This window comes from Boleophthalmus pectinirostris, unplaced genomic scaffold (genome assembly GCF_026225935.1).
Source record: "Boleophthalmus pectinirostris isolate CB_2022bp ecotype Guang Dong unplaced genomic scaffold, ASM2622593v1 HiC_scaffold_16, whole genome shotgun sequence".
Taxonomy (NCBI): Eukaryota; Metazoa; Chordata; class Actinopteri; order Gobiiformes; family Gobiidae; genus Boleophthalmus; species Boleophthalmus pectinirostris.
In genome coordinates, this window is record NW_026571095.1 from 5,190,118 (window position 1) to 5,216,027 (window position 25,910).

The 25,910-nt window shown below is 37.8% G+C and overlaps 1 protein-coding gene across 1 annotated transcript in view; it reads right to left on the reverse strand.

Moving 5' to 3' along the window:
• Positions 1-25,686, reverse strand: part of st3gal3b (ST3 beta-galactoside alpha-2,3-sialyltransferase 3b) — a 122,578-nt gene extending 96,892 nt beyond the window's left edge. Inside the window, 4 exon segments of the mRNA XM_020940934.2 lie at positions 1,338-1,379; positions 1,723-1,842; positions 22,274-22,421; positions 25,578-25,686. Of these exon segments, the coding sequence (XP_020796593.2) occupies positions 1,338-1,379; positions 1,723-1,842; positions 22,274-22,421; positions 25,578-25,592 (325 nt within the window). The 5' untranslated portion in view covers positions 25,593-25,686.
• Positions 25,687-25,910: the final 224 nt, after the last annotated feature.

The window sequence follows — 25,910 nt, forward strand, 5'->3', positions numbered from 1 at the left end:
TAATAATAATAATGATCAACAGGCGCTGACAGTCAGAAGCAGAGGGCTGTGATCCCGTGGCGGTCTTCGCGGTGAGGCAGGAGTCTGGAAGAGGAGAGGTGGAGGAGGATGGGAGAAGCGTGGAGCTGGTTAGGGTTAGACACGAGCGGAGAGAGAAAGCGCCGACGTGAAGCGTGAGGGAAAGACACGTGGAACAAGGAATCTCCCAAGGATGTGGCGCCCTCTTCTGGCTGCATACGCTACTTACAGCCTACCAAGCTGCAATACGTAACAGTGACCAAAAGAGGGCAGTGTGGTACAGTTGATGAAGAGAAAGACTACTCAAGAAATGGATGAGTAGTAGTTTTTTTTTGTGATGTTCAGTACTATTTCATTTCTGTAGTAGTTTTGTAGTTCACTTAAAAATATGAAAAACTTCAACTTTTAGTTATTTTCTGACCAGGAACAATTCTCAAAGGAGTTTCCTGCAAACCACTGAAATGCAAAAGATCGATGTTTATGACAAACTACAGATTTGAACATTTAAGATGATTCTAGAGTCATCTAAAATGTCATAGCTTGTGTTTGTTAAGAATTATTTTTGCCTGTTAAAAGGTGCGTTGTGTAAATTTACATCAAATGCTTTTTTCCATGCAGATGTTATTGGTTTGTCTGGAATGTTTCACAGTGTGGAATTAAATCTTTCTATAATCATGGAGACCAAAGTTATTATTTTTTATGTTTTGTGTGTATGTTTTATGTTTTTATTGCTATTTTTAAGTTATAAAACCACCTGGAACTGAGTAAATGTAATGTAGATGTGTTTAAAGTCATACTGTGGAACATTCCAGGCAAAGCAATAACATCTCCATAGAAACAAGCCGGTGTTTGTTTTTCTTCCACCAGAAATCTTACACAATGCACCTTCAAGAACTCGCTAAAACTCAGAGTAGATAGAAATTAAAATAGAAAAACCAAACACTGTGGCTTAATTTAAAGTTATTAATTAGTTTTTCCTTTAGCGTTTGGTTAAAAGGGACACAAACCTTTGAAATGTGTTTGAATAAAATACTAATTAGCGAGCTCATTATTTGGCGTTGATCCAAACAGATCCTGACTTTGAAATTCAAATGACCGTCACGCAGGTGGACGGGGACGTTAACATTACAAAGTGGTTTTAAATGCTAATTGTCAGCGCTGGATTCATTCCGTTTTTTTTGTTTTTTTTAGTTCTTCTTCACCTGACCGTCAAGCCTCGAGTCAGCATAAACATCATTCTACATTTGAGCGGTTTGCAGCAAGGTTTCAGAATGGCCGGCCGGGTTTGAGGAAAGGTCTACCGTGGGGGCTCTGTGTACCTGAGTCTACTATTCGTCCCGCGGTGGTGTCCGTCTCCATCTCTGCGAAAACAAAACGGTTAGCAGCGTTAGGATCCCTTTTGGCCAACTTAGAATTGGGCAAACTCTGAACAGCAGAAAAGGGTTAAGGTTAGGGTTAGGCGAGTAGCAGCGGGAGTCATCATGATCCCATAAATTACATAAGTTGTATTGTCTCCAGCTTCAGATTCAAAATATACAGTACATTCAGTGAGAAATTAACTTTGTGGAAAACACCCACGTAAGGTTGCTGTGGCAGCGCAGTGTTGAAAGCTCCATGAAAACAAAACGGACCCCAGGAGTTTGAAAAGACAAGCTGGACAACATCGAGGACAGCGAGAACGAGTGGAAGTTGGGGTTCCTCTACCTGTAAGGGGTCTGGCTCTTGCTGCTATTGGTTTGACTTCTTTGCGTTTAGTGGTATAAACTGTAGTAGTAGTAGTAGTAGCGGGAGTGGAAGCAGTTGTAAGCTCTGCCTCCCTCATCTCTGAAAACAAAAAGGTTAAACACTGAAAGATGAGCTGTGAAGGAAGCTATGTTATTTTAAGGCTATAAGTGTAATATGTGGATAGATTTAATGCCGTACTGTGGGACATTACAGGCAGTGCAATAACATCTCTGTGGAGACGAGCAGGTGGCAGATTATACATGAGAAATGTTACATGGTAGTGCACTTTAAACTACTTTCATGTTTCACACAAAGTAAATATTTGGCCCTCCACGTAGCACTAAATCTAAACCAGGTCTTCCAAAAAGAACTACTCCAGGTTAATCTAACAGGGCTGAACCAAGTCTAAAATACTAGACTAGAAGGACTAACCCAGACATGTCAAACTCAGGCCCAGCTACTCAAATTTGGCCTGCAGTGTAATTATATTTGGCCCGTGGTATAACAAATATGTATTAGAGCTGACCCGCTGGCTACACATAGACTACAGAGACATTACTTATTTAAAACTGTGGTATTATTTTATATTCTGCTCGTTCTAGATTCAATGTTTAAGCAAAACTATTATTAACATTTTCATATTTTAAAATTTTAATAAGAAAAGGTTTAACATTACTGATCTCGAAAGAAGAGAAAACATACAGATGTTGTTCAAATTTTTCAATACATATTCAGTTTGGCCCACAACTTAATCCCAGTTTTTAATTTTGGACTCTGTGAATTTGAGTTTGACTCTCCTGATCTAACCCAAAAAGATGGAATGTGAATCAAACGGACTTTAAATTAAGTAAACAATAAAACAGCGACCAAGAAGAAGGAGGAGGTACAGTACACGCGTCTAGGGCTGGTATCATTAACAGGTTGTCGATACGATACATATCTCGATACGATATGTATCACGTTACAGTGAGCTTACGATTCGATAAGATATATTTCAAATCAATTCGATATGGTTCAATAAAAATAAAGCTAAATTATGGGTGTGATATTAAAAGTCTTTGTTAAACCACTTCTTGTGTAAAGTTCATATGAAACACAAACATTTAAATCATCAAAACTGTGAAAATGTCAAATGTGTCGCATAAACGAGTTTCCTTCCTCTAAACAAAACTGTAGCTGTAACAAAATAATTTTGTAAAATATTCCCAAACATGTATACAGCAGCTCACTATATTGATACTGTACCATCACATTAAACTATACAATATATCTAATCAGCTGACTGGACACGTCACAGCAACATCACGTGACCACTCTGAGGAAGCCGCTAGTGAGCAGTCCAAACTGTCAGGTATGAAATAACACTCTAGGTCTGAAAAAAAGAACCTAATAACATACAATATATCTATATATCTCAATATTTTTGCATGCGCCACAGTTTGAGAAGCACTGTATTGTTGACACAAAATCTCTCTATAACTATCAGATTTCAACAACAAAAACATCACTACACAATGGCAATTAACTCAACATAGCATAGCAACACAATCACAACCACAACCGCATTCTACGCCTGTCTCTATAATTATTATATTGTTATACAAGGGTGTAACTATATCCACATCTCATGATACGATATTGTCACGGTATGAACCTATAACTATGTCTATATCTCTTCCTATAACTCTTCATTTAAGCAAAGAGACTTGTAATTCGATATATTGTGATGGACACGATATTATTGAGAGAACTTTGACGATACGATATCATGGTATTTCGGTTACTGTTTCATCCCTATTGTTGTTTTATGTTTTTGAAAGCTGGAACAATATTTTAGGGTCTGAATTTCTTTAGACTAGTGACCTTTTTCCCTTGTACCACAGCATTTGAGCTGTAGAAGGTTGAATAAATACATCTGACTGATACTAAGTACTAAATAAGGGCTACGAAATTAAGAAATTGTCTTGTTTATGTTCAGGAAATCAATACTGAAATGCATTTTTAATTTGTTTTTGAAAAGAAGAAAGTACTGAATCAAAAAGCAAGATCGATCAAAATGAATAAAGAGAAAAAAAAAGTTTGCCAAAGTGTTTCAAAGGGCCAATTATTTATTTCATCTTTTTAAATTTGGTATATTTTATGTTTAGAGTCTGGTTTTCAGCGATTATTCTGCTTTGGGGTTATACGAGAACAAGACAAGACGAGATTTGGACATTCTTTCTAATAAATACATTCAGAAATGGAATCCAGTTTCCAATTTTGGCCTCAACATTTTTTATTTTCTTCATTTCATATTTTTGCTCTCATTGTAGCACTGCTTTTTGGGACTACAACTTCTCAAAAAAATGTAACTCTCCAGTACTTCACTCCGTTTTTTAATCCAACCCAAATGTAAAAACATGGGAAAAACATCTTGTGAGCTCATTCTCAGCATGCACGCACGATCTTGTGGTAATTTTGTCTCATGAGATCTTGTGGCACGAGCTCTTGTCCCATCTCTAATTTTGAATGTAGCAAAATATTACTGAATAAAAACATATTGTAGCAGGAATATCAACGTCACATTAGCAGACGCTGTATTTATTTAGGGTCTGGTGCAGATGGAGATCCATGTTTTTCCTCGCACTTCTTTTTTTTTTGAACAGCCTGCAGGTGTTGATTTGAGAGCTGGAGGTGATGTTCTTGTTACTAGTTCACACGTCACGCACGAGCCAGTACAGTACGACTCTGTGTAAAATGAGGAGGGAAACACTGTACGGCATGGACTGAGACCGGAAAAACTCCAGTCAGTTCCGTGTTATTTATCTTTAGGGCTGGGAATCACAGGGTCCCTCAGGGTTCAATACAACACACGAAACATGACTGCAGATAAGGTATTATCACGATATGCAGATCCAAGCAATAATCGATAAATCACACATGATAATTTAAGGCTACGTTCAGACTGCAGGGCTTAATGCTCAATTCAGATTTTTTTTGTGAAATCCGATGTTTTTGCGAGGTCGTTCACATTTCCAATTCAATGTGACTTGTATGTGACTCCAGTTTGAACATTAAACGGCCCAAAAGTGTCCCATATGCGCACTAAGGGACACAACGACGTCAACCGCAGTGAGCGTGCTCTGTGTTTACAGAAGTTGTTCAAACATGGATGCAGCATTGAGCACCTGGAGATTTTAAAGTTCCTCTCGTACCGGAGACAGAACATGAACAACTTACTTGTTTTAAGGAGGAGATTGAGAAGGAGAAGGACGAGGTTTTTGGCCGTGTTGTTTTGTGGGACAGTGGCAGCGACGTCCGTTGAAAGGAACGTGTGGATGTGAAGACGTAGCCAAGAGTGGTGAGTGGTGATGTGCTTCGCTTCAGTGACACAGAGTTCATTAACAATTTTCGTATGACAAGAATGTTTGTGTACATTTGTGTCTTGTTGATAACGTGTAGGTGGATGAATGCACTTTGGCCGTTCAGACTGAAGTCACATGTCAAAAGATCAGATATGTATCAGTTTCAGGAGCACATATCCAAGTGTCCTGGGTCACATTTGAAAAAATCGGATCTGTGTCGTTCAGACTGTCATTAAAAGATCAGATACAGGAACATAGGGGCAAAAAAATCAGATTTGGGTCACTGAACGTAGTGAACGTAGCCTAAGAACCAAGTACATTTTAGCAACAGCATTTCGTTGCTAAAGGTGCATTGTGTAACTTTTTTGGTGGAGGGTTCATCAAAAGCCTTTCTTTATGGAGATATTATTGTTTTGTCTGGAATGTTTCACAGTATGGCAATAAACTTTTCTATATTCATGGAAACCAAACCAGACCAAGTTATGTTATTAGGTTCTTTTTTCAGACCAAGGGTTTGTTTTCATACCTGACAGTTTCGACTTCTCACTAGTGCTCTTCCTCAGAGTCACGTGATGTTGCTGCGGGTGGAGGTAGGACGACAGCGTCACCTCCAGTCCCACTTCCTCAGGACAGTATCCCAGGTGTGTGAGAGTAAAAAAGCCCCTCGTCCCGGTTTATCGTCCCGTGGGCACGTTTCTGTATTTCAATTGCCTCTTTAATCCAGCGAGGATGTTTGTTTCCCTCTGTCCCGCTGATGTTTATTCTGTCCCAGTCCATTGTTTGGTTCTGTCTTTTACAGTGGTCAGAAATGGTTGATTTGAGTTCCTGTTCTGCTTTTGTTTTATTGCTCGTGTGCACACCTTTGCTATTTCCTTCTCGCATTCTGTTCTTTGTTCCTTTTATTCTTGTATTACACATCCTCCCTGTTTACCCGATGTGTGTTTTATTGCAGGACATGCAGGGTGTTTCGTACATCACATTACATTTATGCTCCGGTTCCATTTTATCCCTTGGCCTGAAAAAAGAACCTAATAACGTAAATTATCAGAAGACCAAATGAACCTCATCGGACAAACCAGACCAAGTTACAGGTCAGATCTGTGGAGAGGCGACCCCGCTCACAGCCAGAATGCCTGTTTTCTTGTAACTGAATAAATGTTAAGTAGAGCTGTGTGGAACATTCTGGGTAGAGCAATGACATATCTACAGAAACAAGAAGGTGATGGATCCGCGACCAGAAAGTTACACAATGCACCTTTAAACCACTACTTGTGTAAAGTTCACATGAAACACATTGATTTTAATCATCAAAACAGTGAATATGTCAAGTGTTTTGCGTAAAAAAGTTTCCTTCCTCAAAAAATTGTAGTGGGGTCACAAAGTTTGAGGTGATGCTCAGCTCACACATCGCACAAACCCGCAGTACAGCACGGACACACTGTGTAAAAGTGACTAGTGAAACATTATAAAGCATAAACCAGGACTGGAAAAACTCAATCTCCAATCAGATCTAAATTAGTGTTTATATTTATTGTAATATTCAATAGAGAGGCAAATTCTGGAAGTCTAAAAGCACTGTGATCTCGTTCATCTGGAAAGCCTCAGAGGTATAAAGACGTAAATGGTCCACTAATGCATTTATAATGATGGCTAATGACAAATTGCTGCCCGCTGGTCAAGAAACAATGAGGCACACCATAAACAATTCAAAAAACCATTCATCTGAACTGACACAATGTCCCAACTAAATAAAATGTGAATCCTTCATTTTTACCATAACTTCTTTGGTTCTTTTTAAAGACAATACAAAAAGAGATGTACTGTAATTTCCGGACTATTGCGCGCACTTGAACATACGCCGCATCAAGTACATTTTAACAATTTTAAAATTGTACATATACAGGTCATACTTGAATATAAGTCGCAGGTGTCCACGTCTTCAAGAACATTATCAAGTTTGAGCCGTCTGCATTTATCGCCTCTGAAAGTTTTTGTCGTTTTTTTGCGTTGAGTCAATTCGTCACGCTGCCGTCACCAAAATCTCACCATCAGCTCACTGATGTCGAGTTCACATGCAGCAGCTGTGTTTCCTTCTTCTACAGTCACATTAATCACTTTTAACTTAAAAGCTGCATCATCTGCATTTCTTCGTGTGTTTTCCATGAGGAGGGTTTGTGTAGGAAGAACAAAATAACTGTTCAAACCACAATCAAACTAGAATCTTCGTCAGCACATCATCATCGTCTCTCCCCGCGCTCTACTGCACATGTCTCCTGCAGAAAGAGTCTCTGTTCTGTCCGTATCATGTCAGTGTCTTGGAGGATTTCAGCAGATTTCAGACTCTCTCGGGGGCGGGGATAGTTGCATCAATCAGGTATGAGTGGATGTTTGGTTACTGAAGTTTGAGACGTTTCTTCTTGTCATTTAGCATCATAACTTATTTCGTCACACACGATAAACTGTTTTAGTGCTGATAACAATGCTAGCTAACACTGCAACTTCCTGTTAACTGCAAACACAGCGGTGTTTTCTGCACTCAGGCTGCAGCGCATCTGCTGTGTTTTTTCTATGGAGATGTCGCTGCTCTGCCTGTAATGTTCCACAATATGACAATAAACAGCTCTTGTTTATGTGTATTCAATTACAGATGGTTCTATAGCTCAACGATACCTACAAAATCATGTATTCTGACTGTGAGTGGGGTTGCCTTTCCACAGATCTGAACTGTAACTGGTCTAGTTTGGTCTTCATGAAGATACCATACTGTGAAACATTCCACAGCAACAACATCTCCAAGTATTTGACAGGCCCTCCATCAGAAAAGTTACACAATACACCTGTAAAAAGAACTCAAGAAGTTGAAATTAAATTTTAAATGAGATTAGGTAAGAATTCTATTTTTACAAAAGGAAAGGCACGAAACTGGGAAATTATATTCATATTAATAATATTCTGAACACTGTAACTGTGTCTGGAAAAACAAAGTGCCTCCTTGAACCTTGAATACTACAATAAATCGATGATGCTACTCTTGTGACTGGAAAGATAAAAATAAAAAATGCGATAAGATAAATGAGACTGATAAGAAATTCAAAAGAGCCTCCTGTGAACACCTCAAGGCAATTATTTATGTGCAAAATCAATTTTTACAAAAGAAAAGGCAAGAAAGAGTCTGAATAATCACTGAATCGATCTAGCACAACTGGTAATAAATAATAGGAAATTATATTTGTATTAATCATATTCTGAACACTGTAAATGTGTCTGGAAAAACTGAAAGTGCTCAAAAATTCTATTGGCTCTGAGGCGGACCCCTGCGGTACACCACAAGACAATTATTTAGGTGCAATTTCTATTTTTACAAAAGGAAAGGCAAGAAACTATCTGAAATGATTGTTGAACAAAATTAGTGATAACAATATAATTTCACAGTATTGTTATTAATAATACACTAAACACTATAATTTTCATAGCTGAAGTTCATTAAATTTATTTTTGGTTAGCAGCTGGAGCTTGTTAATTAGCTGAATGGAAACTGCCTAATTACTAAATGATCTTGAGTGCAGAGTTCTAGTCTCCCGCCTCTGCACTCCATGACCTGGGGCTTTCAGAATTATTTTTGACATCACAACTATAAAAATATAAAAACATAACAGCATAATAACTTAGACTGCCAGATATACCTGTCAATCCAGTTCTGAAGGTGCATGACGGCTATGACATTACATGAATAAATAAGGTAAAAGGTGGCATTCTGAGCCCAGGTTAACGTCACAAAAGATCTTAAGCATATTTAATAATAGATAAGCCGCTGTACAGAGAGTTCATTGAAACCAGTACAGTTTGTTATAATTAGGGTTGGGTGTCACTGAGAAGTTGCCCATGCGATACATATCTTGATACATAGGCCATGATACAATACGCTTTTCAGACCAGCGCAGTGACTGGAAACTGCTGCATTTCAAGTTTGTGTTCACTAAAAGTACCAAATAGTTAAAGAAGGGGTATTATGTAAAAGATTATTATTTTTGTTAGCTTTCCACCAGGTCATAATGTTGTTCCCTCATCAAAAATCAGTTAATAGACCACAGAATTAAAATACCTCTCTTTAAATATGCTAATGTACACATCTTGCAGACTGATTTACATTTGACACTTGACGGCAAAGTTGAAGTAAGCTAGAACTTTTTTTTGTGTGTGTTCACTGATCAGTTAAAGAATATGTTTTTTGTAATGTCATGAAATTGTAATTATTTGGCTGGGAATCACAGGGTCGTCGAGTTTCCAATAGTCATGCTGGCGCCACCTAGTGCCTCCGCTCAATTTAATCTCTCTCTAGCGACTAGGTCAGGAATCAGAATACCGTATTTTCTGGGCTATTAGGTGTGATCTTAAGCCTCTAACCCCATCAAAAAAACGTCCGCGTGCCCCGCAATCCGGAGCACCCTATCACTCGATCAATCCACTCAGGTGTCTACAAAGCCACACCACCCACAGCGCACGCAAACACACACGGAGCAGACAGCAACCGCACAGCCAAAAACTCCCACAGACACACTCATCACTCCACGCCGACGAGGAACGGAACAGAGGAACGAACCGAAAAAGCGAGTGCAATGTGCCACTTCTAGACACGACTGAACAACTGAGTCACTGTGAACACACCGACAATCCGTTGTGCCTTATAACCCAGAGCGTCTAATAGTGCGGAAAATACGATACATTTGACACTTGACTGCAAAGTTGAAGTAAGCTAGAACTTTTATTGTGTGTGTTCACTGATCAGTCAAAGAATATGTTTTTATAATGTCACGAAATTGTAATTATTTGGCTGGGAATCACAGGGTCGTAGGGTTTCCAATAGTCATGCTGGCGCCCCCTAGTGCCTCCACTCAATTTAATTTCTCTCCAGTGACTATATCAGAAATCAGAATACACTAGCAAAAAACCCAGAAGTGCGAGTCCCGGCACCAGCCAATCAACGAAGAGCCAGACATTCTGTGCTGGCAACGATTCCCAAGATCGAGGATTTAAAGCCACAAAAAAGAGAATGTTTGGTGGATTTTAATCAAGGGGAAAGACGTTATTGTTCTTCTTCCTATGGGATTTGGGAAAAGCTTAATATACCAGTTAACCCCGTTTGCGGAGCATTACATACATCACGACCAAATAGCAGTGACTGGTTCAATAAAAAAAGTACCCGCCTACCGTTGAGCGAACGAATTCTAATGCTGCGAGGTCAGACGGTTTCTATGAAGGCTAGGTTCAGTATACAAAAAGATGCCAAAAAAAAAAAACTCTTGGCGATGTATCGATACAGCAGCCCATGATAAAGATACTGTATCACCAAATTTAGCATCACAACATACTGATATTTCTATGTTATTGCACGGCCCTAGTAATCATTGCTTATTCTGATCCACGTTAGCTCCCATCTGGTGAATTTGCATGAGCAGATGTTTTGACACAGCGAGCCTGCTAGTGCCAAAGATCACAGCTCTGAAATCTTCATGAATAACAGCTCTCTCAGGCTACTATATATAACGTGAAACTGAATATATGAAACCACCGGCGTTAACATGGGCGAAGTAAAGCCGATAATTACTGCACAGAGTAATGGTGTACATGACATTGGGAACATGATCCAGATTATAGAGGTCACAGCCCCAGAAGAGCTCAACTTTGATCCCATTTGGAGAGAAACATCTGGGGCTGGAGAATGACAGGAAGCCAGAGGAAGAGAATCTAGGCTGGAAATACACAATACAAGTACGGCAGATCAAACGTGGAGAGGGCTACAAAGGCAGAGCATTGTTGGAGCATGTTTCAGGGAAGAAAGAAAATGTTGGCAGTTAAACATTTGCTGTGTTCACTCCTGGAATCAAGTCAGCTGGAGCAGACATGCATTCTTTATTGACAGGCTTGTAACTAGAGGTGGGGGTACAAAAGAAAAGAGGAAATATGGAAAACTGGAGTGTAAGACAGGGCAGTATGGTGATCAGAATTTTTAAGGTCCAATATTACGCAGACTTGACTTTTGGGAGTTTTAAACCATGTTAGACAGTTTTGAGTTTGAGTAACCCTGAATTATAAGTCTGTCTACATCTCCAAAGCTCAAAATGCTCTGTTCCACCAGCTACTTTTTACCTTTTGTTCAGAATAGAGAATGGAAATTTTAGGGCTGGAATGATTCAAACAATTCTACAGGTGTATGACATTTAAAACACAGTGGAGCACTTCCTGTATTATGACCTGACATCACAAGGTGGAACGGAGTGTTACATATAATACTGTCTGATTGAGATATAAAAACATTACTTTTCATTGACTGTTCCAACCCCAATTTGTATCAGTTTCAACTTCAGTCCAAAATTGCATGGAACATTGTATGAAGCATTTGACCTTTGGTCCGTTGAACAGTGCATGAAACAAATTATACTCTGATACTATCTTAATTCTTCAATTACTGATGCTTTAATAGTTCTGTTAATGAATACCAGGAACTCTGACTGAGCGGGGTTGCCTCTCCACAGATCTGTCCTGTAACTTAGTCTCCAGAAAGATGGAAAAGGTTTAATACCACACTGTGAAACATTCCAGACAAAGCAATAACATCTCCACCAGAAAAGTTACACAGTGCCCCTTTAAATGTAACGATCTTAACTGTGTTTTAGTCAAACGAGTAGTCTAACCTGTCAGAGACACTTGAACTTGATATTGTGGCAGATGCACAGACTGTAAAATTGAAAATCTGTGTACAGGCCAAGCACATGCACAAACAGAATGAGCTCACAGTTATGGAGCCATAGACTCATTGACCTAAAAACGGAGATGTAAGGACAAGTTTGTGGTCTGAGGTTTGGACCACAACCACACAGAGAGAAACACATGGGCACACACAAAGTGGGAAAATATTTGAACAGAGATCACCTTAAAAGGTCATATATTACACAAAACGGACTCTTGTGAGATTTAAGCCATGTTTGATTACAGTTACCTGGAGTTGTGTTTGGTTTCATTCACACGCGCTTGAGTAATCCTTAATTATTAGTATGTCTGCATCTCTAAAGCTCAAAATGCTCTGTCCCACACTGGAATTTTCCAGTTAATAGCTACCTTCTACCTGTTGTTCAATACAGATCAGCATTTCCAGGGCTGAAATCATCCGAATGATTCTAGTGAAGGTGTATGGAGTTTAAAAACACAGTGGAGCACTTAATATTAAACATGTGTGAATGCAACAAAACAACTTCAGATATGTTTGTGATAAGGAAACAGGATTGTAGCGTAGATCAAAAAATAGTCTAACACCAGCATGTCTGAAGGCCGCCACACACTACAGGATTTTTCGGTCTTAAACGATTTTTAAACATGCGACAAAAAGTACACACCACGGACACGAGGACAATTTTAGATCTTTAAACCTTTAAATCTCCAATCACAAAGACTGCAGCTGGATATGTGTGCGAACCTCATGTTATACAGGTGTGAGCACATCTCAATTTCACAGTTTCCTGTCCACAGTAAAACCAGTTACTCTGAGACTCTTAAGTGTTCAAAAGATCAGAGCTCTGCACTTCTGGTTTAAATACAAGTCAAAACTGAGTTATTATTTGTGAAATGTGGCGCAATAATTCAGATACATGATTTTTAATGCACAGAAGGTTGTTGATAAAGTCCACAGGGAGTCGAGTCACTATCACTAATCTGCAGCTTCACCTCGATCCGTGCGCTGTGTGGATGTAAACAGACACACGTAAGGAACTACTCCCACCTTTTTACTTTTAAAGAACGATTCATAGTGCTGTTTTGTGGACTGGAGTCATAATTCTGTGGATAATGCGGATGAGATGCTGCAGTCTAACTTTATTACTCACCTCTCGGAAACTTGTAAAGTCGTCTCATTTTCACTGTTTACTGGGTTTGTGTGTTGTGTCTCTGTGTCCGTCACTCCTCTGCCGCTGACACTCTGTTTTATTGGCTCTTATCGTAGCATTGTTGATGTTTGGTGGTTACGATCTGACAGAGCAGCAGAGTCACACACACGAGGAGCGCAGCGGCTTCACAATCACACAAAGACACAGTCAGGTCACGCCTCCTCGGAATCAGGGAGACACATATCGCAGCCAAAATTCTCCTGTAGTGCGTGGCGGCCGTAAGAGTAGTTTACTTTGCACTGGTCTGAGGGACAGATGAGCTCATAAAAGTCTGACTATGTCCTGTTCCAAAATGTGAGTCATCAAACCTACACCCAAAAACACTGACTACAGAAGTTCACCATAACCTAGGTGTCAAGTGTGACATGTAAGTTTTCTGGTGTAAGGTCCACCACCCGCTACCTTTCCATGGAAGTGTTTATTGCTTTGCCCATAATGTTCAGCCATATAAATCTTGTCATCTTTTTTATTTGGTGTAATTTTTTTTATATCAGTTCCTTATCTGTAACTGTTATATTATGAGCCAGTGTCATGATGGCTACATGTTCTGTCCAACTGCATGTATTCACTTAAAAAGGTTCAAGTTTCAAATATTTTATTTTCAGAAATAATTAGTTATCATGCATGTTTTTTGTTTTTTGTACTTAAAGTTACTGATTTTTAAACTTCTTTAAAATTACTCTAAATCTAATCAAATTTATTTTCTTTCTTTTTTGGCACATTTTCTGAAGTGTTTTGTAGTCACACATGAAATTTCAGCTTTCTTAAACAGTTATTTCCCCCATAATATACAAACAAATCATGTCCAAGCGTGTCAGTTTCTTCAAATATCATGTGCTGCGACCATCAAGAAAAGACTATTATACTTTTGGAACTTCTATTTTAAATTCAACTGAAAGAGGAAGTTGCATCATTCACCAGTTTGCAAAGGACACGTGGAATCAACAGGCAGGTTTGTAACTCTCTTTCATTCTTTTGTAAAGGTCGTGTTCTGAAGAGCTGGGAGGCAGGTGTCATATTTGGATATCATGTGGTGTGACCTCAAAAAGAAAACAAGAATGAAATTTTATTTACAAATGTACATTTTGATAATATAATTGAAGATGACCTTTTGAGAGAATCCAGAGAGTTTTGTTCCAGTGGTTAATGCTCTGCCTGTAAATCTGGACTCAATCTAAAAATCATCATCTGGTGCGACCACTGTAGGAAACTTTCCATTACTCATGTTCACTGCAGAGTTACATTTTTTGTGCTTTTCAAGTTATTTTCATGATTAATACAAACAATTGAGTAATTCAGTCAAAAAGACTTTGACTGTTTGTTTGTGTGTGTGTGTTTGTTTGTTTTCATTTCTGAGTATTTGAGTATTTCAGGAACAATGAGTTGTAATTCCTATTTATACAGTATAATAAGAAAATATATCAAAATAAGAGAGATCATGTCACTTTGACCACATATATTTATTTTTAACTATTTTTAAATCTATTTTTTATCAGATGTCATTGTCAAGTAGAGTAAAGACTGCCCGCCATAAATAATAAAAATGTTGAGAAAAATGACAATGTTGTGTAAAGAAAAAGTGGAAATGAGTGTATTCAAGAGGAATTTTTTATTTATTTTTTTAAGGCGTCAAACAAAGTGAACCTCAGCTGTTTGTGATTTTAAAAATGATGATTGACATGTTATGAAAATGAAAGTATTGTTGAGAATGAGAAAAGCAGAAATGGAAACAAATGAAAGTTTGTCTTCACTTGCCTTCGCCTGTTTAATAGAAGTTATCTGTTTATGAGTATCAACAAAGGCCACAAATGTTAAGATCATAAGTGTTACTGTTATTAAAATGACTCTCCAAGTGTCACAATGAAAATGAAATATTATGAAAAAATGACAATGTTGTGAAAAAGAAAAATAGAAATGAAATGGAGAAAAAGATAAAATTGTTGAGTGTTAAATTGGAACCAAATCTGATTTAATTATACATTTTGCATGCAATTTATTTGTTACTAATTTATTGTTATTTGTTTGGCAAGTCTGAGGTTTTCCTGTCATTTGGTGTGACCATGGATCATATGATGACATTAATAAAAGCAGTCATTTTCTTCAAATAAAATATGGTATTCCAATTCTATGGCTGGAATTTTAATAACTGACAAAATATACTTGGGGGAATGGTGTTCTTTAGGCATTTTTTCTTCTTCATTTTATGGATTTTATAGTGAAAAGTAGTACGTAAAAGTATGTAGTATGTATATAAAAACGTTTAATATAAATGTTAAACAAAAATGTATGCAGACGTGACACTGTAAATATTTGAAAAAGTTCAATAGAAACTAATAATTTTTTAAATATATTTTAAAACTTGCCTGTTGAAAATCCTTAAATGTCACTGATCTCTTGTGAGCTTTATGACATGTTATAACGTTGTTACCTTCGCAAAAAAACATAACTGGAGTTGCATGTTTGAATAATTCTTTATTATTAGTCTGTCTAAATCTCCAGAGCTCAAAACGCTCTGTTCCACCTTGTGATGTCATCATAGTTTAAGCCAGGGAACAGATAATCTTTTAACTTCTGTTCAGTAGAGATTAGCAATTCCAGGTCTGAAATGATTCCAAATGAATCTAGTTGAGGTGTATGGAGTTTAAAAACACAGTGAAGCACTTCCTATTATGTATCACCACATGACATCACAAGGTAGAACGAGTGTTTTCAGTTTAAGAGAACTCAGTCTTGATGTGCAGGGTTTGTGAGTTCAACATGTGTGAATGAAACAAAACACAACTCCAGGTTTGTGATGAGGAAACACCATTATAACATAGATCAGACAACAGCGTGATATTGTCCCTTTAATACTGCTGTTATCCTAAAAAGACCGCACACATGTCCTGAGATGTTGGGGAAACTTACAGGAAACCTGGCGTTACGGGAGAAACCAGAAGGCATGTGGACATAGTGTGCCAAAGCTGCTGTCTGAGAATGTTTGCACAGAAGAAGAACGCTCGGCAGGAGGCAAAGAAGACAATGTTTTCACACACCTCCCAGCGCCCCCTGCTGACATGCACAAGCCCAACTCTCCCATCTATAGAGGAGCTGCTGCTTTAAAGGTGCACTGTGTAACTTTTCTGGTGGAGGTTGAGTCCTTCTCCATGGAGATGTTATTGCTTTGTCTGGAATGTTTCACAGTATGGCATTAAACCTTTCTATCTTCATGGAGACCAAACCAGACCAAGTTACAGGTCAGATCTGTGGAGAGGTGAGAGGCTTACAGTCAGAATGCCCGTTTTTCGAGATATTTTTGAGCTATAAAACCATCTGTAATTTAATAAAAGTTACATAGTGCAACTTTAAAGGCACTATCAGATTCCATGTACCGTATTTTCTGGGCTATTAGACGCGCTCTTTGTGTTTGTGTTGCGCTTGTGTTACCTCTTTGATACCTTCATTTAGCCTTCAATGTGGACACTCAACTCGGTAAATAACTGGGAAAGTGCAGCCCGATAACAGCGGCAACAGCACTAACTCGGACTTTATTTCCTTTGCATAATGATCCATGTGCTCCGAGAATGAGCATCTTTTTACAGGCTTCACTGTTGTTTTAATCGGCACTGAGGTAGAAAGTGAAAGTGCTTAAATCAGCTTAAATACGCACTAAATCTTATTTATTCTTGCATTTCTTAATAATAGCCTTTTAGAAGACTTATTTTTGGCGCTTGTATGTTTCAAAATTAAGTACCGTATTTTTCGGTACCCCATCAACCCCCATCAAAAAACAGCGGCGCGCCCCACAATCCAGAGCGCCCTCTACACGAATCCACTCAGGTGTCCCAGCACGACTTCAGTAAACTACAAAGGCGCACCACCTGCAGAACACACAAACACACACGAAGCAGACAGCGACCGCACAGAGAAACACACCCACAGACACACTCATCACTCCACGACGGCGAGGAACGGTACAGAGGAACTGAAAAAGCGAGTGCAATGTGCCACTTCTAGACACAACTGAACAACTGAGTCACTGTGAACACGCCGACAATCCGTTGGTCCCAGACAGCACCCTCCCTACACGCCACAACTGAACAAAGCCCAGAGTCACCGTGAACACCACAAACAAACAAAACCACTCACCCATCACACTGTTGTGTTTCCTTTAAAGTCCAGTGTGGTTTATTTGTGAAAAAAGTTCAAAAATAGACCATTTAATCACAGTGTGTCTTATAATCCAGAGCAACTAATAGCCCAGAAAATACGGTAACCTAATGCCGGATGTACACTGTGTGATATTTTCAATCGTTTCACTCAGCCCCAGCTCAAACTGTATGACCAAATTGAAGAGTTTAAAAGTTCACAGCTCATGGTTCATGATCTCACACTCTAAGAACAACTTCAACAGTGTGAAACCCGCACGAGAGGTGACTGGATTTCAAACCGGTTTGATATTATTGTGACCTAAGGATGTCGATCAGGAGCTGCTCATGAGGTATTAATCGGTTCTTGTTACCCCATGTTTACTACACGAGTGAAAAATCTACTCAGAAAGGGCCAAAAATCGCACAGTGTACACCTGGCATAAGTGTACTTCTTCACACTATGGTATCGGACTGGTATTGGTATCGACAAGTACACCAAGGCCAAGTATCGTAACGGATCGGATCCCAAAAAAATGATCGAAACAACACTACATTTGCACAACTGTATATAATAAAATGTTTAGATGACCACATTTTTCCACTGGATGCAATTCAAAATGCTAAATTCTACAGGCAATTCAAAACTAATTTTTCAACCATTCAGAAATCAATGAGCCAATTCAACACCTCCTTTCAGTCCAGGCATTCACCGCCCTCTACTCCTCTCACATATTCATACTTTGCAGCTTTGCCAGGAAATCACTGGTCCTATCAACTGCGGCATATTTAGACGCAGGATGTGAAGGAGGCGGCTTCATTTCGCTCTATTTTAAGATCTACAGAAACGCAGTTTACACCAGTAATGAGGCCTCGGGTTTCAGTTCGGTTTTTGTGCAGCTAAATTGTAATTCGGCACTTTCTTTTGTCCATCATTTCCCTTTGAGTCTGTAAAAATTCACATCATATCACAGCTGCAAATAGGCCTTTCACAACAACATGATCTGAAGAGCGCTTAAAAGTAAAAAAAAGTGGACGCACCAATGTTCTTTACGTTTACTACTTAAACTACTACTTATCTGCATACTAAAGACATCAAATATGAAGCAAAATGTATGGACAGTATATAGGTAATAAACTCTTAATTCATATTTTTTATATTTTAAATTCAAATTAATCAGTCTTGTTGACAGTAGGGCAGTGGCAGAAAGTAACAAAGTATAAACGCAAAAGTACAATACATAAGTACAAATTTTAGGCATCTGTTAATTTTACAGTGGATACTTTTTACTTACTTTACTACATTTGAGCATGTGTATCTGTACTTTCTACTCCACTACATTATATATATTTGTTTTTTGTCATATATATTTATTTTGTTTTTTGTTTTTCTCCCATATTGCGGCCTTATAGTCACACAGTAATGCCGCAAGTACACAAATCACTACATTTTAGATCTGGACTGAAAAGTAAAAAGTACTTCGAAATGGCTTTTTTAGACTCCTTGGACTTTTTATTTTTCGCACATTTAATTTGAGTTTCTGTCCCAACATTGAGCAAACCAAATATACAAAAACACAAAGACAAAATCTATTGAATCATTTAAAATCAGCTAAATTTTTTTTATCAAAATCACTACATTTCATCCTTTAATTGTTCTAAAACCCTCTACAAAATAGTTTTAATTTTTTACCCTTAAAGTACATTTTTAAACAGGTACTTTTTTCAGGTGATACTTTTACTTGAATAACGTTTTGTCCCTGTATCTGTACTTTTACTTAAGAAACAAAATTGAGTACCTCATCCACAACAGCAGTAAGGATATAATAATAATAATAATAATTGAAATATTGTGTTATCGTATCATCAAAAGTCTCACAATAACACTAAGTTTATTTTGTTACGGTGCAGCAACAGCTAAAAAAACAAGAGAGAACTACATAGACCATGATCCTTTGCTCAGGTTCAATCCAATCTACATGGTGAACTTCTTGATAAATTCTCCTAAAATGGTTTTCTCTTGACAGCTGTGCCTTGTCAGGGTTCATTAGTGGAATGCCAAGACTGTGTAAAGCAGAAATAAAAAAAAAGGGTGGCTGTTTTCAAGAATCTAAAATAAAAAAGTTATTTCACACTCTTTTGTTTACTATATTCCGTACATGTTCATTCATAGTTGTGACGCCTTGAGTGACCATCTACAATGTGAATAGTCATGAAAATATAACAGGGTATCCCCGGGTTTGACTGCCCCAAATTTAGGACCTTTTTAAGACCACTTCAGTGAAAATGAAGACCAACGTCGCACCCATTATGCGGGTGAAAAACACCAGGTCTAAATTCTAATACTGACCAACCAACTACTGGTACTAGATCTAAAATCTAAGGCTTCGTTTATATGATGACGGTCCTAACAGAAGACACAAAAGTGGCGTAACGTCTTCACTTTTTAGACGAACGTTTTCAGGAGGAATTCTGTGTGCATACGGTGACGAAAAAGTGTGTGGAATTGGACTGGGTGCATGTCAGGAGGCTCAGCGGTGACTCTAGGTGGTGATGTATGTGAAGTACACACATACATGATATGAGCAGATCTGACCAGAGTTTTGCGTCTTGGGCAGTGTAGACGGAACTGATTGTTTACTCATTGCTGCCGGCGCCAAAAACCAAAGTATTGTTTGCGCATACTCATACTCATTCACGTTACATTATTTCACGTTGTTGTTGTTTTTTTCCCTCCCTCCATTTAACATTGCACTGCAGCCCGGATGAGTAAACAAAAAATAGCCTAATCAAATTTAAGACCTTTGTGAAAAAAATAAGACTTGGACAACATAATTTAAGACTTTTTAAGGCCTTAATTAAGGAACATGAAATTTAAAACCTTTTTAAGACTTTTAAGACCTTGCAGCTACCCTGTATACAAAAAAAAAAAAAAAAAAGATTCTAATAAATAAACAGCAAAAATGAAACCCTTTAGTTAGTTTACATCTGTGATGAGTAGAATTTATCCAACTCAACAACTCAAAAATTTAATAGTAGCACAGGAAAAAGACAAAATTAGCAAAAAGAAGCACATTTGCATAAAGAAAAAGTACAAATAAATACTGACTAGAGATGGACCAGTGTGGGTTTTTCATGACCAGTGCTGATACAGATTGTTAAAAATCCACAGAAACCAATGACCAATAAGATCTGTAGATATTTTTGGTCTGATTTTGATTAACTTGGATCATTGGAGGAAAATAAAGTCACTGCAAACTCACCCACAAACCCTTAAGACAGTTGTGTAGTCACATTTTGCGCAGTACATTTTTTGTATTCAAATGCTAAAATAAAGCTTTGTGTGTATTTTTTAGGCAGCAGATCCTTCTCACTATGGACTGAAAATGTAGAACTTCTTAAGGGATAGTGAGTGACGGCATGGACTAGTGAAGCAGATCTCACCATGAATAGATCTGAAACTGTCTGTCTTGATTTTTATTCTTATTTATTCTGTCTTCATGTCTGTCTGTCTTAATGTGCAATTTTCGTTTTGTTTTTAGGCAGCAAATTGACCAAAACTAAATATCGGTGTGCGCTGGAAATTTAAGGTCAATAGCAAATGCTCTAAAACGTCCAAATATCGTCCAGAGATCGGCCTATCGCCAATGACGCAATTTAGACAAGTATAGAATCTGTAACCCAATACAGTAATCTGCGTGACAGGCTTTCAAACAGGTTTCCGAGCGGCAGGATTCTCCAGTCAGACCACAGAAGTAATGAGATTAGGTAGATGTTGCTGTATCCGGTCTCTGGCTAGTTAAAAAAAAAAAAAAAAAAAGGAAAAAAGGGTAATTTGATTTAAACCAGGTTGGAGATATCACTGGGCAGCTGGGATAAAAGAACCGCTTTGACAAAAGGGGAGAGCACACAAGTTAAGAACCAAACCGAAGCCAAACAAATCCACACCACACTTTAAGCTTAATGTGTAGAGTCCACACACTCGTGGGAAACCAGCAGGACTTTATGGAAAAATTATTTTTATGACCGATACTGCAGTTTTGACTCACTGACTGAATCATATCGATAAGAAAATGGGCTTCGTTTGCATGTAAAAATTGTTATAAAATTTGCTTAACCCGGGTTTATTATGTTCATCTAGCACAGCATGTTTTATATTATGGTGATACACAAAGATTAAATGAATCATATAAAAGTTAAACTTTAACTTTCTACCTTTCAGTTGGGGATTTCAACTGAGCATAAAAAGTTCCACAGAAAAAGTTGAAATGAGTAACGTTACCACCACCTGCTTATCTCCATGGAGAGGTCATGGTTTTGAAGAAATGTTCCTCAGTATGGCATTAAAAATGATCTAGCTCCTCCTCCATGAGGGAAGTAAGCTGTACTAGAACATTACACACTGGAACTTTAAGTTACTGTTGGACATTTTAACCTAAGTATTTTGGGTTTGTATATGAAAAAACTAAAGATAATTGTGGCTTGTAAACTGTATTTCTCTCAGTACATTACATTTTTAATGAGCATTAAAATATATAACATTATAAAAAGTTAGCTAAGAGCGGTCAGTGCTAACCATTGAGCTAAGCTAGCAGATAGCATGTTTGCATTGATTTGAATCTGTAATACATGTTCAAATATGTCACTAAAATGTCCAAACATGAGCAGAATGTAAAGGAAAACTGGTATTATATATTGTATATGCAGGGCAGTAGAGAGGGGGGTTCAAGGGGGATGTTATCCCGGGCCCCAGGGTCTTAGGGGTCCAGAATTCCACCCTCTTCCTATTCATTTATATTGGAGCGGGGCCCATGGGAGGGTTCTTGCCCCAGGCCTCCAAATTTGTGTTAACGGGCCTGTGTGTGTGTACTATATATTATATATGAAAATATTTTAAATATCAGTTTATAAACTATAGTTTAGCCCCTCCCAGATCAAGCAGCAGTATGGAAGAGATATTGGGCAGATCACATGGTCGCTGTGACAGATTTGCAGGTTTCTGTGCAGTGTGTGAACCCTGTGCACATTGGCACACATCTGAAGTGACATGCTTTTTTCTCTCGTCGTGCAGAGGTGAGGGGGGAATAGAGGGGAGTATGGAGCGTGGGATGGGGGTACTTACGAGATTTCTGCCCCCACACGGGCAGGTGCAGCCTCCCGGACGAATAGTAGATGAAGACCAGGACCAGCATGGGGCACAGGAAGAACAGCAGCTTGTGTGTGGGCTTCATGGTCTGCAGTCTTTCACATGGCACCAGCGGGCTCCTCACCTGCACCAGCACAACGTTTAAGCACAACTTAGACTCATTTCACCAAACCAGAGCTAAACATGCACTGTGTAACTTTTTTGGTGGAATGTCCATCACCTGCTTGTTTGTATGGAGATGTCATTGCTCTGCCTGGAATGTTCCACAGTGTGACATTAAACAGCTCTACTTTACATTTATTCAATTAGAGGTGGTTTTACAGCTCAAAAATGCCTAGAAATACAGACATTCTGACTGTGAGCGGGGTTGCTTCTCCACAGATCTGACCTGTAACTTGGTCTGGTTTGGTCTCCATGAAGATAGAAGGATTAATGCCATACTGTGAAACATTCCAGCCAAAACAATAACATCTCCATGGAGAAAAACATTTGATGGACCCTCCACCAGAAAAGTTGCACAATGCACTATTAACATTTAACTAAAAAATGTCAGCCAATCGCAGCTCTGACATAATGGATTATAATCAAAGTAAAGAACTATTCTCTCACATGTAAAACTCAAGACCTCATTTAGAGCATGGACACAAAGAAATAAAAACTGTAGTGATCCTGCTCTTTATGCCTGAAGTCAGTCTGTCTGTTTTTTTCCCGTATGGCCCAGCCCTAACAGAACTATTCAGCAGAATCATGCGGATAAAGAGCCACAGCCCGAAAAGTCACGTCCTGTACCTTTAAATATTTATTCAATTATAGTAATTAAGACAACACATTAATAAGTTAATAAAAGGCTGGACATCCTGTTCATAGAAACATGCACCATGATCCTGTCTCACAAAACCAAAGCCACTTTTTTTACATTGGCTTTAAAAGTTCCAGATCCTGTTATTTTCTGCTCTCTGTTATAATGTAGTTTCCTCATCACAACCATCACTGGAGTTAGTTTGTTTCATTCACATGTTTAACACACAAATCCTGCATATTTAGGCTGAGTTCTTCTCTTGAAACAGAAAACACTCTGTTCCACCTTGTGATGTCATGTGATAATACAGGAAGTGCTCCACTGTGTTCTTAAACTCCATACACCTTCACTAGAACCATTTGGGTAATTTCAGCTCTGGAAGTGCTTATCTCTACTGAACAAAAAGCAAACAGTAGCTGTTAACTGTTTCTGTCCTGAACTGTTCCATTATTGTATCACAGAGGAATAAGTTCTATCAGCACATTTACATGTGTACAGCACAGAGTAAAGAATCATGTTGCACTCATGTCTTATTCCTGTGTCCACAGGCCCAGACCAGAGCTGCTTCACTGGAGGAAGTCTTCACACTGTCTCTGATTCATTTAAGACAACACAGAACTGTGGAAAGCTAAAGAGAGCTTGTATGTACTTATTTTAGTTTAAAAACTTTTAAGGACATTAGATGCTGCATGAAAGCTTATAGTGTAGACTGAATTAAATAATAAAAAACTAAATAAACTAAAATATTAATTATAAAATAAGATAAATATGTACATTCTGCATGATTTCATCAACAAGAAAAAGTGAAGTCTGTGTTCAAAGAAAAAGATGTGCAGAGGCGATCGTCAACAACATGAATCACAAAACATTACTAATAAATGAAATTTACATCTACTACACAAGACCAGTTTGAATCACGACCAGTCAAGAAAACAACACATTAACACACAGAAGCACACACAGTACCAGTCATCATTGGCCTGTCATGATAATTACTACACTGTGTGAATAATTACTAGGCTACTCATTTTTTAATAAAGAACAGAATAAAACTTTCTTAAAAGTATGCACAATTATTGGGCATATTAACATGAAGCCAAATTCTCAAACACCATTTTATAAAAACAAAAATGCCCATAAGTAGCACACAGAGCTACTAGTTCTACTATCTAGCCAGGTCACAAGAAATTGAGCATTTAAGAGAGCCACAGCGAGCCTTAGATGAAGTACAGTTAGACGCCTATAAAACATAAACCATTATCCATTTATTAGTGTACAAAGTTACGCATCAAAATGATACATGTGCAACGGTAAAAGGCATTTAACTAAACGAATTTCAGTTATTCAGCACAGTACGTCTAATTCAGAAATCCTTTGGCGAGCGACTTGGAAGAAGGTGGAGAGCTACAGGTTGGAGACTCCTGATCTAGACTCACGCTCATCTCATTAGTCCATAAAACCTTTGAAGAATCTGTCTTGACTAAACCCAAGAACACCCAGTATTATTTTGGATTTCAGCTATATTAATTACAGTTGCCCCCCATTTGTATTAATTAACACTGGCCATCAGAATATTGTGACGTCATCTGAAACCCACTATTATTTCTAAACCAATATATCGTGTGTTATCGTGACAGGCCAAATACCACACACCCTCCTTTAAGTGCTATAGCATGTTGAGCAACCGTGTCAGTTTACTACTACAAAATACCAGAGAATACAAAAGAAATATTTTAAATCATAATAAATACTATATGATATCACCATTTCAAATTCTTGCGAAATTTGAGATCCAAAAGTTGAAAATGGTCAATGATCAACTTGGGTTTGTTCAAATGAAGACTTGATCAACGGCCAATTTGTTTTTGAGAGGAAAAAACACAGAATAGAAAATGGGACAATTAGAGTGCTCAATTAATACGAAAATACAAAAAAAAAAAAATATATATATATATATATATTTTTTTTTTTTTTAAACTTCAGTAATGTCTTTTGGTACAAACAAAATATTTTATATCAACTATCCATTGGAGGTTCCAACAGCTACACATCTTTTTGTTGTCCAGTTTTTTAATGCAGATTGTCAGCAGACTTCATTCTTTTATCATGTTGTTTTAGACAAATATTACGATTTAAAATGTCCAAATTATAACATAATAATCCACGAGTGTCATAGATTAGAACTATAGCAGACACAAGCACAGTGTCTTTAAATCAAATGTTACAATCAAGTATAAACATGACTAAAATACAAGGATTTTCTTCCATCTTACTAAACACTTATTTATCTTTAAATAAATTTAAAAGGACCCATATACATATTCACTAGAGTCATTTGGACAATTTCAGCTACCACTACCACTACTTGACATCACAAGAGCATTTTCGGTAACATTCTTATATTATTGCAGCTCACAAGAGTCAATTTTGTGTAACATAGGATATTAAATAAAAAAAAAAACATGTATTGGTACTACTCACAGAATAAAGGTACATCCAGTCACCCGCAATGACCAAACAAGTCTGATAAATCCTTGATAATCTCTGTCACTATCACTTACCGTCATAGTCAAATCAAACAAGTTTGCATCAGGTACAAAGTGCAACAAGTCAGATGACATTGAAAGAAATATGAGAACTTCCTTTACGACACTTTGGGAGTGCCAAAAAAGTAAAGGAACAGTATGTAGGATTTTATATCTATTACTCATAACTGTTTTAATGCTGATTTATTCTTAAAAAGGCCCATATTACACAATTTTCTCATGGATGTTATAATGTTTCTTCATCACAAACAGACCTGGAGTTGTGTTT